Here is a 15,446-nt window from a genome sequence, read left to right as displayed (position 1 = left end):
CAGCATCTCACGTTGGTCATGCACCTCCTTCCCGTCAGCCAGCCTCAAACAGAGCATTCTCTTGCTGCCCAATGACTTCCTCTCCAAATTGAAAAAAAACTTTGTAGGACCATCCATGTCCTTATGTTGAATGATCCGGGCACGAACCATGGCTCCCTTAGCCTGCTCCTCCATAATTTTGCCCAAAATGTCTCTCTTCTCTCTCAAACCATCCACTGTCTGGGCATTATTCCCCAGGCTTAAAACACTCTCCATACTCAAGATCTCTCTCTCCAGCTCACCCACCCGTTTTTTCAAATCCCCAGTGCTATTTTGTGTATATGCCTGACAAAACAATTTAATGTGCACCTTTCCTAACTCCCACCATTGCCTCAAACTCTTATAACGTGGTTTCTCTGACTGCCATGCTTCCCAAAAAAAATTAAAATTTTCCAAAAACTTACAATCATCTAGCAATTTTACATTAAAATGCCAGTATGATTTCCCAGGAACACCACCTGTGCCCCCCAAAAATAAAGAAATACAAAAATGGTCTGAAAACATAACTGGAGTTATCCAGCTTCTGAGTATTTGATTACTAAAAGATTCTGTACAGTACCACCTGTCGATCCTGGCCATTGAGACCTGATTTTGATTAATTTTTCGCCAGGTGTACTGGCGTGCCACCGGATGCTGTGCTCTCCATATATCAACCAATTCCTGAGCTTGTACAACTCTAGTCAAATTGGTTGCTGAGCGTGAATGGGGCTCCCCGTGATTTCTATCAATTGCAAAATTTTCTGTACAATTAAAAACTCCCCCCACTATAACCATTCTAGTTGAGTCACAATCCGACACCACTTCCTCCAATTTATTAAAGAATACAGTCTTATCTCGATCTCCGTTGGGTGCATAAACATTTATCAAAACCACCTCCTGTTCATCTATCTTAGCTACAACTTTTAACAATCGCCCTGGGACAAACTCGTCTGATGACACCGTTGTGATATTGTTCCCCGATATCAACACTGCTACCCCAGCACTTGTGTTACTCCCATGGCTAAAAACACTAACCCCTTTCCACTCATTCCGCCACTCACACTCATTCATACCGTCTGCATGTGTCTCTTGAATAAAAGCAATGTTTATTATTTTTTGTTCGATTAACCCAAACAGTTGCGTTCTCTTAGAAGAGTTTCTGCAGCCGTTTACATTTAAAGAAGCTACATGAATCCCCGCACTCATTGATATAAAAAAGCAAAGTGCCGCAAGCAGTAAACGAAACGAGAGAAAGTGGGCCATGTCTACTAGTCTATACTGATCTTCCTTTTCTTCAACAATTTCTTAGCCGCAACTATATGTTTCTTTAGTCTGTATCGCTTTCTATTATCAAGTTCTTCAAGCGTCGCCCTTTTCAACGCGGTTTGAGAAGACATGACAAACCGTGCAACATCGGAAAAATGCTTTTCCAAAACGACGCTCTTTCCTTTCGTTTCATCTAAAAACGACACCAGCCGCTCTACAGAAATTAGTTTCCCCTTACCTCTTAGAGCAGACCCAACCTCGTCCGCCTGGGAGGATTCAGAGAAAAGATCCTCGTCATCTAGGGACATCTCCTCGTCCGGGTCAGCCTCTGTCCCTTCCCTACTCCATTCGCCCTCCTCGGCCGCAGCGGCCACTTCCACCGGCGGATCGAGTCCACCAACAGGCCCACCACCAGACTCGCCGCTTTCCACCCTAACCATGCTCTGTTCATTTAACAGCGGAGCATCACACCCCTCGGAAACCGGGGTTTCCAGCGGAACCTCCGCTCCTGGCCCTGATACGTCACCTCGTTCTGGGTCGCCAGTCCCGCTAGCTTCCCCTTCACCCTTCCCCACAGTCCCCTGTTGAGCCTCAGCTCCTTGTGGATCATTCCCAGCCCGTTCCCCTGTCCCAGCAGTGGACGGGCCCGGTTCAGGCTCAGGGCCGGCCCGCTCATCTCCTCCCTGCCTCGCTTCCTGCTCCCTAGTACCTGCTGCTTCCCTCTGCGGGCACGCACGTCTTACATGCCCATAGGAACCGCACTGAAAACACTTCATTGACTCAGTGCTAGCAAACACAACGTGATTTATCCCGTCAATTGAGAGATTCCACGCGACATCTATAGCGGAACCAGGTTTATTTAAAATCAGAAACACCTGTCTCCTAAAAGACATTACGTGTTTGACTTTTTCATTTTTACATCCTAACGGGATGGGTTTAATTGCGCTCATAACTTTACCATACCTTGACAAGGCATTTAAAAGCACTTGATCCTCAACATATGGCGGAACATTTGATAAGATAACTTTCGTTACCGGCGAAGACAACGGCAACGCCTCCACAAAACTACCATTTATTGATAAACCCTCTGTAACCACTTGGTGTACGAGGGTCTCAGTTGTAAGAAATACGACAACCGCTTTATTCATCCTGGACGCGGTTTTTATATTCCCATGGCCCACCTTTTCTCCTATCGCAAGCAGACAGTCTTCTACCGACGCAGAATTGTTAGGAAAACACTTAAAACCCTGACTCCTACTAAGCAACCCCATTTTTCACCCGAAAATGAGCTAGAAACAGCTCAAATCGGGGGGAAAAGGGGGGCTTCCTAAACAGTCTTTTCAGTTCCTACAAAACCACTAAAAGGACACACTAAAACAAGAAGAAACAAAAAACAAAACTCCACCACTATTCCAAACCACACAGCACACTCACACTCCCTACCTGCTTCCTACCCACAATCCTCTGAGAGAGAGAGAGAGAGAGAGAGAGAGAGAGAGAGAGAGAGAGAGAGAGAGAGAGAGAGAGAGAGAGAGAGAGAGAGAGAGAGAGAGATGAGAGAGAGAGAGAGAGAGAGAGAGAGAGAGAGAGAGAGAGAGAGAGAGAGAGAGAGAGAGAGAGAGAGAGAGAGAGAGAGAGAGAGAGAGAGAGAGAGAAATATGCGAAATATCAGATTGAATTACTGTTGTGACCTGGACTGCCTGACTACCCGCTTGTGTATCGACTCGTTTTGTTTGAGAACCCGGCTTTAGATTTGGACTTTGGATTTGGACTTTGGAATACAGATACGGATTGTGGAATTGGACTGGTTGCCTGATTTCCCCCCTTCCCCTTTGTGAGTTTCCCCCAATAAACTTTCCTTGTTTAATTATATTTTGTTTGTGTGTTTCAGTTATTCAACTTGTGACGTGGAAACCCCACACCCCTGGTTCTGCTACAATATATTGAATGACTAGAAGTAGAATGGTTCTTTTCATTAAAAGCAATGCCTACAGGCCTGAGAGAGCCATATTGGGTCAGATCAGGTCAGACGTGAAGAATTTCCACAGTGCTTGTTAATTCAGCAGGCTCTTTGGACTGAATATAATAAGCCTGGGGTACAGAGAGAAAGCGTGGGATGGCTACAATTCAATTTAATTTGTCTAGCTGTATTTGTATAACTTGTTTCAGGCACTGTCACAAAGATACTTCACAGGGAAATGTGAAATAGACTAGACCTGAACCCTCAAATAACCAACTAGCCATGTAAAAAAAACACACACACACACATCCCTTCTGACCGTAAATGTGTGGTGTTCATTGTCACATTCAGGGTGGGCGTAGGTGTGACGATGACTCACAGTTCTTCCTCATGACCAGTACGTCTCCACACTCATCCTCTGAGGGCAGGAATATCTCGGGCACTACGATGAGAATCTTGCGTTTTGGCGGGGGGTTGATGTTCCAGGTGCATTCCACGTTGGCGGGGTAGTTTCCTGGATAGTTGGGCGACTCAATATAGCCAGTAAACTGGCCCATCTCTCCCCCACACTCCCTATCTGCGACACACACACACACACACACATACACACATATGACACAGGAGGGTGTGACACCAGTTAACAAAACAGGAAGAAAACAGGCACCCTCAAACATGGACTGGTGATGCGTGATGTGTAGAAGACAACATTTTGACATTACAAGTATTTATCGAGTCTCAAGGTATGGTAATGTTGACATATTTTCTACTACTCTCTGAATTGTACCACAGGAATAAACCACAGCAACCCATGTCTTCTGTGCAGGCCTAGGGTAGTAATTCCCACATCCAGAAATATATATATATAGCAACATGCTATAGAAGTGTGTATTAAACAGCTTTGATATGTGCCAATGAACGGGGTGTGGTGGTGAAGTCTGACAGCATGTGTGTGAGGCACTCACTCTTGCACTGGGAGACAGAGGTGGCTCCATCGAATTTGGTAGTGATGTTGCCAGGGGTGGAGATGCAGTAGTTCTGCTGGAACTCAGTCTGGTATGTGCCAAGAGGGCAGCGAATGCACCAATGAACCGTGGTGTTGTAGTAATGCCCAGGAGAGCACTGGACTGCAGGCAGAACACACACACACACACACACATGCACACACACGCAGACACACACACGCAGACACACACACACACACACACACACACACACACGTGAGACATCAGCTAGCCATCACATGTCATTCTCAAAACATTTCCTTAATACATTTATTACAGGTGCATTATCTTATTACCCCACAACACTGACAGAGTTCCCTGTTAACTGGACACAATATGATTCAGTATAATTTTAACTCACACCTCTATACAAGAGATGTAAATACTGTACATGATGAATGTAGAGCGTAACTTTTCTCTTGCTAAGAGACAGTGCCCAGAGTTATGTCCTTTGTTATAGATAGCAATGTGTGACTATATTCAAACATATCAGTGCTGCGTTTACCACATAAATTGAATACATTAGAAACATTTCAATTTAGCAAGCTAATACTAAAAGGCTTATGACTGCTGTTGTTGTTACAAGTTACAACAGTCAATCTCATTTCATATTATCTACTGCAGCTTCCGATTGGCTGTACTGTAGATCAGAATGAAGTATATGCAAGATAATAACAGTACAGTACTGGGAGGCCACACAGCGAGGCTGATCCAGTCTGGTGTGTTGGGTCGCTCACCTTTGGCCTCACAGTCGTGGAAGGAGCTGGCCCCTTCGCGTTTGGTGCTCAGCCCCCCTCCACAGGGGAAGCAGAGCGTTCGGCCCGGGTCAGGCTGGTAGGAGCCCTGCGGGCACGGCTGGCAGGGCTTAAACCCGTCACTGGAGTAGTACCCCGTCGGGCACTGGCCTGCATTCGGAGAAGCAAACGGTTCAAGGTTCGGAAAACAAAGCACGGTCCTCCAGTTGTCTACTCACTATAATGTTCACGTACAGTGACTAGATAACAGTGTGCATTCAGTGAGCTGCTGTGGGATAGAGCACTCTTTGCTGTGTTCTTTTGAAATTAAACGGTTGAAATATCACAATTTCCCCAAGGGAGACATCAAACTGAACAATGAAACAGATCACAGTGTCCAAGGGAATTTGTATTTATAAATATGCATGAAGCACTGAATCCCATAAAACACTCATTCCATAAGTGTCCTAAACATCAATTCAGAAAATTCAAGGACAACACTGACATGAGTAACAAAAGTGACATCTGTGTCTCTAACGGGATGAGTGATTGCAAATTAATTTGAAGAAATGAGAAGGAAACAGCGCCATCTATAGGCTATGCAGCCTACCTGCACAGGATGTGATGTTACGGGCACTGACAGGGCCGTGCCTAGTTATTTGTGCACAATCAGCATGCACCATATGTAAAACATACAACTAATAATTTGTCCAGTGTGGAAATGTGCTTTTTTCCATGCGTAGCTGACCTAATCAACAAAGAAAAGGGGGGAAGAGAACAACATTTAAATGTAGCACTTAATTTAAAATCCAGGTTCAGCTGAAGCTGCATCTATGGGCAGATCTGTGACGGTACAATTGTGTCCAAGACGAAAGGTACTGTTAGCAGGTACACAGCCCCAAGGTTAAGTCACGGACAGAAAGTAATGTACTACCAGGCTCAACCACCAGTCCTTTAAGATTTTTGAGCCTGTGAGCTTAAGGAATCCCCTTTAACACTGTAACCTGATTATTTATAGCATTAGTTGTGCTATTAAGTCTGACTACATGCTTGTCTCGTGGGCTTCCTTACTGCTGTGGACTGTAGCTTGTTTGACACTACAACGAACAGGGATTTGGTTTCATTTCTTTAAAAAAAAGAAAAGAAAGAGGAGTATAGCTTTTATTTAATTTAAAATAGCTGTTTTCTTTCATTTTATGTTTTAACTGTACTGATGCTGGAACTGTTTCAGGCTTACGTAAGGTTTGCTGATCTGTATAACCCCAGCCATCTATCAATAAAGTTAGCGAATGATATTCAAAACGCATATTAAGATGATTTGAATAAAACAAACAACAACAAAAAAAATAGGGTCAGATCCTCAGAACTATGCCGAGTTTCTGCAATGTCTTTTGGAAATTCTGTGTGTTATTCAGATGTACTTCATGGTGCTGTGGGTTGAGCATATAGACAACAGTCACCTGGAGGTTCATTGGCCTGGCTCAGTTCTGGCGTTTGCACATTTGCTAATTGTGATGGGTAGTACATTGGGACTAATCTGTAATATTGATAATGACTATAATGAGATAAATGGTATTGGATTGTAAAGTAATCCCTAGCGATCTGTATTTTGATACTTGAATGATTCTGCTTTTATAAATATATATATGTATATGGATGTATGTCAGTAATGTTTCATTTTTTTTTCTTTGGCCACGTTTGTCGGAACAAGAGAGCCGACAGTGTTTGAAAAGCTTCACATATCAATGGTACCCATCCCTGACCTGTCTTGGGGGTGAAAGGTGAGCGGGATCGGACTGAGAGATCTAACTCAGACAGACCTCAACACAGGCACACAGAAACAGACTGTAAATAATCTCGGGCTTCCAGTCTTTTTTAATTATTATTTTTCATAATTGTACAACTAATAAATGATAAAAATGGCAACCAAAGTTTTTTTTTTTGCTTGATTTATTTGCATGAAACCACTTTAATAGGATGTCAGTTCCAATTCATTTTCTATTTTAATTTGTGTTAATTATGAATCTGTGGTGTGTATCTTGGAGGGTTATTTTGGAGTGTAAAGGGAACTATATTGCAATCTGAAACTTTATGCCTCATACTTGGTGAGTTCCTACCAGTCGTTTCCTGTGCTTGGGGCTGTTTATTCTGGTGTGGCATGAGGGTGCACTGAGAGTCATGTTAGAGAGTCGGATCTTCAGTCTGCTGAATTCCTGTGTAGGTTGTGGCTTTGTTCTGTGGTAAGTGAACTATCAAAAGAGAATGTCACCTCAGAATGTGTTCAGTGTGTGATGTGGTGCTAAGTTCTCCCCACTCTGGAATCCTACAACATAAATATTACGAGTACAGAGCAATATTTTCATTCTCACACCTGGAAAATATTCCACTCCTATCATTCAGCAGAATTGTAAGGCTGTGTAAGCGCTTTGTCTTTGCAGTGTTTCTGTAGAGTGAGCGGATATCTCGAAACAACCAGCTGACACAAGGATTTGTCCTCTGACTGGTTTATTCCCTGGGAAAGGTACTTTGGCTGTTACTCCAATTTACACAGCACCGCTTAGCTGTAGCTTTTATCTCTCCCTGGAAGGCTAGCTATCTTACATTCAACAAGAATACCAGTACACTGCTACAGCGTCTTCACGCCATTTTTTCTCTTTTCTTCCCTTCCACACTGCGCCAACTCCTCTCTCTAAATTTAAAATTTACGGAGGCCTTATTTATCTGGTGATATTGACATAACGAAAGTTTTCTTATGATCTTGTGCCATCCCATAATTCCAAATTGCTACAGTGAAAATGCACAAAATCCAGTACATGAACACCTGGGAAGGTCTTCAAGAATATTTTGGACTTTGCAGAAAACAGTTTGATTTCATAATTTTATTGAATTTTAAAAAGTGGTATGTATAAAATTGAATGAACATTTTGGAGGATTTTACCATCCCATGAATCCCGATTCCTACTGTGAAAACACATTTTCACGAATACCTGGGAAGCCGGACTTTAAATATCTAGTTGAGTTTAATTATTTGATTTGATTATTTTATGTAATTTTTAAGAACGGCGTGCATTTATCTTAATTGTCATTTTGGAATTTTTGATACTCCATTGTAGAGCGAGGAGTCTCTGGGGAGGGGAGTGGGTACGGTATGGAATAATGGATAATAAACAGATAATAATCTAACATCACTCTCAAGTGTGCTGTTTATTTTCAATGAAATAATACTTTTTTAACATGTCTCAAAGTAGGCTAGCCACGGCTACTATTTTATCGACGACATTTTGAGAAAACGTGACCTATTTAGCTAACGTATATCAGCACTTTGTATTTCATGCAGCCGTTACTACAAGTCACGGTAAAGAAATCCGCATCTAAAACAACCCACTTTGGGAAATGTACTGAAATGAAATGGCCACATGAAACACATTCTTTCAAACTAAATTGTGTGAAATAAAATCGAAACAAAAACAATTTATGAAAAATAGGGAAAGAAAGTGTTTGGTTCTTTGGCTATTACATATTCTGTAGGGAAATTCTATAAATGCACCCCATGCCCCGCTCCCCCGGTCGCCGACGTCCAGCCCCCCATGCTCTTAAGGTGTGGCTGCAGGCTTTTTGGGAGCAAGGGAAACGTCGGAAGACGTTATGGAACGAATAAATGCGCTTCTTTTTCTTTTACAGGCGACAGTAACTGTTGTCAACACAGGTAAAATATTTACGTATTCATGTAGCCTACGTGATGTTAATTTAAACTTAGCCTATAGCCATTGATTTATGATCGTTTGAATAAATCACCAGCTTGGTTGAAAGGAAACCACCCACTTGACAGCGGTGGATGTTTGTGCGGGTAAAAAAGCCCTCCAGTTGGTAGAAACGGATTGGTTTAGCGAATTTGTAATTAGCCTACGTTACTTGTTTTCATGTGAATGTCTTATGTATAAATAAAACTTCGGCAAACTTCTGATGGAGCCTATAGGCCTACGTCAGCGAAATCATGGCGGCTCCCGTTATACTGAAATATACTGAATTTCAGCTCATTTTAACCATACAACACAACGTTTCCGCTGGTAAGGTTTTGCCGCGGCGTGGCGGATCCTAACTCTGTTCGGGCAAGTGGAATGCTTCATGCAGTTGTCTGATCGGGCAAGTAACAAATAAATGTAATAAATATATATAAAAACATACAAAATGGTGATTTTTTTCCCATGAAAACGAAAGTGAAAGTGTTTATTTTTAAGGTTTTGTGAATGTAGTGAGCTAGCAAAACTGAGAGTTAGGCTACAGTTGCTACAGCTGACAAAGAGGGCTGCATTCTAATGACGATTATGATTATAACGAGAGGAGCAGTATCACAAGCTGCTGCAGTGTCCAGAAATGAATACATTAAATGAATAATTTGTATCGGCCTAATCATATACCGTAACCGTCATGTGATTAGGACTGAGGTTGGGAAACATCTAGCCAGGAAAAGGAACCAGGGAATGAGTGAATTATCACATGCATGAAGCCTTGATGAAGTGATGACATTTTATATCCAAACTGGCTACTGGTTGGCGGAGGCATACAACCGCGAGGCGGTATTTCTAGTTCTTCATGCCATGCATAGCTATTTCTGACATACTGTGGCTTAAAAGGGTAAATATCCCTCTAAATATGAATAGTGTAATTAAGAAAAATTATCAACTCATTAAAATTCTAGTATTGCAATTGTGGTTGGAACAAAAGCCAGCATGCGCATTGGTCCCCCAGGGCTGAATTTGAGGACCACTGAACTAATAGGTATTCCCAAATCTAAACAGAACAACATAGCAGCAGTCACCAAATTACTAATACCACTTTAGCACTTGAGTACGCACACTCCTTGCACAAAAATAAATATACCATTAAATCTACTCCCAAACTCTGTACTTTTGCCCCAGTCAGCCAGTTGATGTTGTTTCGTCACCTGCCTTAAAATTCGCCTACAATACAAGCAAGGAATAAGAAGTAATAAAAAAGATTATTGTAATGCTGTGTGTGTGTAGTATAGTTGAATGACATCAATTGCTGTTAGAGGACATTTTACATGGAATATTACTGAAAGTTAAAATGCAAGTTAACAAGTCAAATTTCACCTCAAATGGAATCTACTTTACTTCAGAGACTAGAAATTAGCATTTGCATCGTCTAATAAGCTATTACACATGTTACAGAAAACATAGCTTCAGCATGGGGGAATCGTAATTTCCCTGGCATCAAATAAGTCCGGACCAAACGATCCTGGTGTGAACCCTCAAATAGGCTTTATTCCCATCTCGCTTTCCCCGGGACATTGCTTCCCTCCCCCAACTTCCCCTCGCTGCAGCCAGTAGTATGGAGCAGGATCACCTGACATCCAGAAGATGAAGAGACGTGGGTCTCATATGTCAATTGGTGTCTGCTAGCGGCTAGACATTTTCCTCCCTAATTAGGTTTGGCTAGGCATGTCTGAAGGTTGAAGTTAAATCAAATTTGTCTTTTGAATTTATATATAGTTTAACTGTTAAAATATAATTCAGCAACTCTTCTAATGAATGTTGGTATGTTTCCCCACAGGTTCACACTCAATGTGGGTGTTTCCAACATTTATTTACGGGCAGACCAAATTCCCAGAATTCAGTATTTCGGTATTTGTGGATGATCTTCAGGTGCTGTACTATGACCGCAACATCAAGAAACTCATCTCTCGAAGCCAACCAAACTCTACAAAGGGAGTTGAAGATATTATGCATCTAGGTGCAGACAGTGTGATAGAAGACATTTACAATTACATGAAACGTCGTGCAAATCTCTTCGCCAATCACACTGGAGGTGAGCTGAGTGCGGGCAGGTGTTCAGTTCAGGCCCCGTCAACATTCAGAAGACCACACTACATTAAATTTCATTACACTATTATACAAAAGGGCCATGGTTTGTCCGTAGCGTGCCAGCTTGCCATACTGGTAAGTTTCCTGTTTGCTGACTCAGAGGATTGTTCAGAGATGGGATGACCCTATGATCTAAGTGAATTTTCGGAGAAAATAAGAATCTGTGATAAGGTTGTGTGACAAAAGCTACAGCTCAAATATAGTTGATGAAGCCCATATGCAAGTTGGCAAAGTGAGCCAGTTATATCATCTGCAGTAAAAAAAATATCCTAAATGTAGGGTAACGGTACATTCACAGAATCAGTTACTAACACAGCCAGCAGTAAGAGGGCATTAAGACTTTCTGTGAATCAGTATTCAAAGTTTTGGTTTTGTGAGTAGACTAGAGTAAATGTATTCTTATTATTTTATACCAAAGTGAGTCTAGAACATACTGTGGGTTGATGCTTGAAACTGCTGGCTTATTTGCCTTCTTATTTTTTCTTTGTTTTGAAGGAGTTCATGTTCATCAGAGGCTGGCTGGATGTGTGCTGGACAATGACAAGCCCAGTCAGGTCATGGTGTGGGAAGCTTATGATGGAACAGAAGTGGTATATTATGACACGCATAATCGCACAGTCAACCCTCTATGGCCACAGCTTATATGGACCACAAATAAAACAGAGCGTGTTCGAAAGCTGTTTATAGATATTTATCAGCCCATATGTATCCAAATACTGAAGCACTATCTGGAGAAAGAAAAGAACATTGTGCTTAGAAAAGGTAAGGATTATAACCTATAACATACACCTGAGTAAAACGCATGTTCATTACACCCTGATATACTGTACAGTGTGGAATTACTGTACTGTTACATTTCCTGTGGCCAAGAAAAATTGTGTCCCAATAGGTTTGCATTTAACTATATATTTTACCTTATTTTGTTACCTTAGTATATGTTCCAGTTCTGATTGGTTTGGTAGGTAGGATCTTTGGTCTGACCTATTGCTGGAGGGCCCAGACCTGCCCTTTATAGTGTTAATGATTTGTATGACCAGGCTGTTTTCTCTTATTTTTTGTTATGTTTCATATGTAAATGATTTTCTGGCTAAATAGCAACTACCTTTTCTGGGCTTCAGTGTCTTTGTATGTTGCAGTGCTGTGGATGTGAGGAAAGGTATATTTACTCGATAGCGCCGCATTTGGCTATATAAGGTCAAGCCCCCATCACAATAACCTGTCATTTTTCTCACTAACTTTTGTATATTTCCATCCCATGTGAGGAATCTCAGCTTCCCTGCGTCCCTGTATAACAGCTACTTCTCTGGCTGATGCACTGTTGTTTCCCCCCTCAGAGCGGCCCAAAGTCAGACTAATCCAGAAGACATGCAGGGAGACTGGAGTGGTGAAGGTGAGCTGTCTGGCCACTGGCTTCTACCCCAGGCACATCAACCTGACCATGCTGAGAGACGACCGTCCCATTCCAGACGAGGAGCTCATTTTCGGGGAGGTGTTACCCAACGGAGACGGGACGTACCAGACGAGGAGAACCCTGAGTATCAGTTCGGAGAAAGCGAGAGAGAAACACCGTTACACCTGCTCTGTCACACACCTTGCTCTGGACAACAAGCTGGACATCAACTGGGGTAATGCACGTAAATACTGTACATGTTCTGCAGAACATTATTGTATTATTGTGGAGTCAGTGGGACAGGGTGGAAGAACATTGCGTTTTGTGCAAGTGCATATTTGTAAAGTCTGCTACTTTCCATAAACATTAACCAATTTACTTACTGATTTTGTCAATGTATTACACTGTTTTACAGAATCAGGTGAAGGCGCTAATGTTGCAGTCATCAGTTCTGTGGTTGTAGTGCTGGTTCTGGTTCTGGTTCTGATCTTTGCCATCCCTGCGTTTATCGTCTACAAGAAGAGACGCAGAGGTGAGGGCATAACCGGTATTTATGTGTATGTGTGGAATGGGGAAAGGGTGTAATATTGTTTTCCTAATAAATTTCTCTTTTTACAGGCATCTAGACCTCCTTTGGATACTGCCTCCTGTTTACAGAGGAGTATACTGTTCTGTCCCTTCTGAAGATGTATCACTGATGGTTTGTGCTCTCAGTTTTAGTGTCTGAAGACCCAGCTTCACACTCCTCTATCATTTAGAAATCCTTTATTGTACCTGGTCAGGATGAGTAATTTTCTTTTTAGTATTCAATGGAATTGCAGACTCTGGTAATTATGGTTCTCTTGCTATAAAATAGTCAAGAGTGCCTTACATTTATTGGTGCGTGTGTTTGCTGTAAAGTGGTATATTGAATCAAGTGCGCTTCAATGGACATGCAGAACGCCATCTGCAATTGCCACGACACTGTCAACATCCTATATGTGTATTATCTTATTAATATATTGTTTTCATTATTAGGGGGGCAAGCACCACAGGTGCTGGAGCCACTCTTGTTTTAGTTTTAGTTTTATTTGTTAACTTTTCCTGCCAATGCAACTTAAATTCATGCATAGCAAAACCCACTGAACTTTGCACATCTGTAGAGCACTTTAACAGTGAAGGCCCTTGGGCTGCTGGCAGCTCGTCATGTTAAAGTACTGTTCCAATGCATGGATAGGCCCCATTGTCTGGTATTGTCTGGGCCATGCTAGCATCATCCAGGATGACAATGCCTCATTGTGCACCTGCAACCCCTACTGGTTGGTCATTCGCTCTCACTTTCAGCTGCGCAATGCGTCATCCTCCAATGGTATATCTGCTTAGACGTATTTTTGAATTTTGTGTAGAACACCAACTTCACAATTTCACAGATCAGGGCAGCATGTTCTTTAGCCAGATCTATTGTGAATGCAGTTACTGAGAAAATTAAGTGCAATGAAATTAAGCTATTTTGCATTTGTGATTATCTGGTCACTCAAGTGTCATGATGGAAGCATTGCAAGTTAAATGAAATGCATTTGCCATCAAGCCTTTAGGTTTTCATCATATGCTTTCAACACATAACTTGTGTTATCCAAGACACTTGCTGCTACTGTAACCCACTCAATATGAACATTGCCAATAAAGGGTAATTATCTGTTTCGTAGTAGCTGTGTTTCCCCCAGCAGAGGGCACTAGTGGCGCATTATGGTAAAGTACTGGGGTCAGACTTACTTGAACAGAACAACAAAAGTGGCTGCAAAGCAGCTTTTCCACTGCATGGTACCGGCTCAACTCGACTTGACTCAACTCTACTCGCTTTTGGTACCAGGTATTTTGTTTTCCACTGCAGATAGTACCCCCATCAATGTAGCTGGTCGTCATAGCGACGCCGCATGAAAGCGATTCTCTCTGACCATTCAGTGGTCTGGAGTGTTTTCACATCATCTTTTGGTATCGCCTCAGCTCGCTTGGAACCTTGATGGAGGTGATACCAAAAAAAGTACCAGGTGCCAGGTACTATCCACAACTTTTACCCGATGGCAAACCAAAACTGTTGAGTAGAGTCGAGTTGAGCCGGTACCCTGCGGTGGAAAAGCGGCTCGAGAGACACAGCACTAGCTACACAGAGAACTAGTTTAAAATATTAACTTTCAGTTCTGTTAAAAGATTTACAAGAACACAACTAAGTTTATCATTGGTTTAACATCTGCATTTGCATGCTGCGGATTCCTTTTTGTGTTGTTTTGTTTGAATTCTCCGGTTGGTTTTTTCTGTGCTTGATTCTGATAGAGAAGAATAGAACTTTGGCCAAGCCAGTGGACGATTCACCACCCATGAACAGTGAACTAGTGCTACAGAGGAGAAGACGGATCAGCACTGCATCCCATCTCTACTAAACTACAAATAAGCTTAGAGATCTCCACCATAATACTAAGAAAAATCACAACTTCGAAGCTTCGTTCATTGAATTGGCATTCGACTGTGAAATTAAGCATTTGATTATTAGGATGGGTGCTCAGTTGCTCAGTTATTCAGAGGTACTTCATGGTGCTGTGGGTTGAGCGTATAGACAGCAGTCACCTGGAGGTTCATTGGCCTGGCTCAGTTCTGGCGTTTGCACATTTGCTAATTGTGATGGGTAGTACATTGGGACTAATCTGTAATATTGATAATGACTATAATGAGATAAATGGTATTGGATTTTAAAGTAATCCATAGCGATCTGTATTTTGATACTTAAACGATTCTGCTTTTATAAATGTATATATATGTATATGGATGTATGTAAGTAATGTTTCATTTTTTTTCTTTGGCCACGTTTGTCGGAACAAGAGAGCCGGCAGTGTTTGAAAAGCTTCACATATCAATGGTACCCATCCCTGACCTGTCTTGTGGGTGAAAGGTGAGCGGGATCGGACTGAGAGATCTAACTCAGACAGACCTCAATACAGGCACACAGAAACAGACTGTAAATAATCTCGGGCTTCCAGTCTTTTTTAATTATTATTTTTCATAATTGTACAACTAATAAATGATAAAAATGGCAACCAAAGTTTTTTTTTTTTTTTTGCTTGATTTATTTGCGTGAAACAACTTTAATAGGATGTCAGTTCCAATTCATTTTCTATTTTAATTTGTGTTAATTATGAATCTGAATTATGAATTAATTAT

The 15,446-nt window shown here is 41.8% G+C and overlaps 3 protein-coding genes and 1 long non-coding RNA gene across 4 annotated transcripts in view; 3 read left to right on the top strand and 1 right to left on the bottom strand.

Moving 5' to 3' along the window:
* The window catches only part of scube3 (signal peptide, CUB domain, EGF-like 3), a 127,352-nt gene that overhangs the window by 4,492 nt on the left and 107,414 nt on the right, over positions 1-15,446 (bottom strand). The window lies entirely within an intron of this gene.
* Positions 1-15,446, top strand: part of LOC118208020 (class I histocompatibility antigen, F10 alpha chain-like) — a 37,020-nt gene that overhangs the window by 12,815 nt on the left and 8,759 nt on the right. The gene's annotated exons all lie outside the window — the stretch shown is intronic.
* On the top strand, positions 6,320-15,327 carry LOC118208034. Its single transcript, XR_004761497.1, has 2 exons — positions 6,320-6,396; positions 14,813-15,327. It is a non-coding gene; the product is annotated as an uncharacterized LOC118208034 (long non-coding RNA).
* On the top strand, positions 8,570-15,327 carry LOC118208022 (class I histocompatibility antigen, F10 alpha chain-like). The gene is made up of 7 exons (XM_035382288.1): positions 8,570-8,685; positions 10,554-10,808; positions 11,360-11,626; positions 12,199-12,489; positions 12,670-12,786; positions 12,873-12,954; positions 14,565-15,327. Exons 1-6 carry the CDS (start codon positions 8,625-8,627, stop codon positions 12,878-12,880), a joined length of 999 nt encoding a protein of 332 aa, XP_035238179.1. The 5' UTR covers positions 8,570-8,624; the 3' UTR covers positions 12,881-12,954; positions 14,565-15,327.

The sequence above is a fragment of the Anguilla anguilla genome, chromosome 11 (genome assembly GCF_013347855.1).
Source record: "Anguilla anguilla isolate fAngAng1 chromosome 11, fAngAng1.pri, whole genome shotgun sequence".
Lineage (NCBI taxonomy): Eukaryota > Metazoa > Chordata > Actinopteri > Anguilliformes > Anguillidae > Anguilla > Anguilla anguilla.
This window is presented reverse-complemented; position numbering and strand designations above follow the sequence as displayed.

What these genes read in the sequence shown, in the direction of transcription:
- LOC118208022 (XM_035382288.1), top strand. Translation starts at nt 8,625, where the DNA reads ATGGAACGAATAAATGCGCTTCTTTTTCTTTTACAGGCGACAGTAACT. An exon ending in AGTAACTGTTGTCAACACAG is followed by an intron (nt 8,686 to 10,553) that starts GTAAAATATTTA and finishes GTTTCCCCACAG; the next exon opens with GTTCACACTCAATGTGGGTG. An exon ending in GAACATTGTGCTTAGAAAAG is followed by an intron (nt 11,627 to 12,198) that starts GTAAGGATTATA and finishes TTCCCCCCTCAG; the next exon opens with AGCGGCCCAAAGTCAGACTA.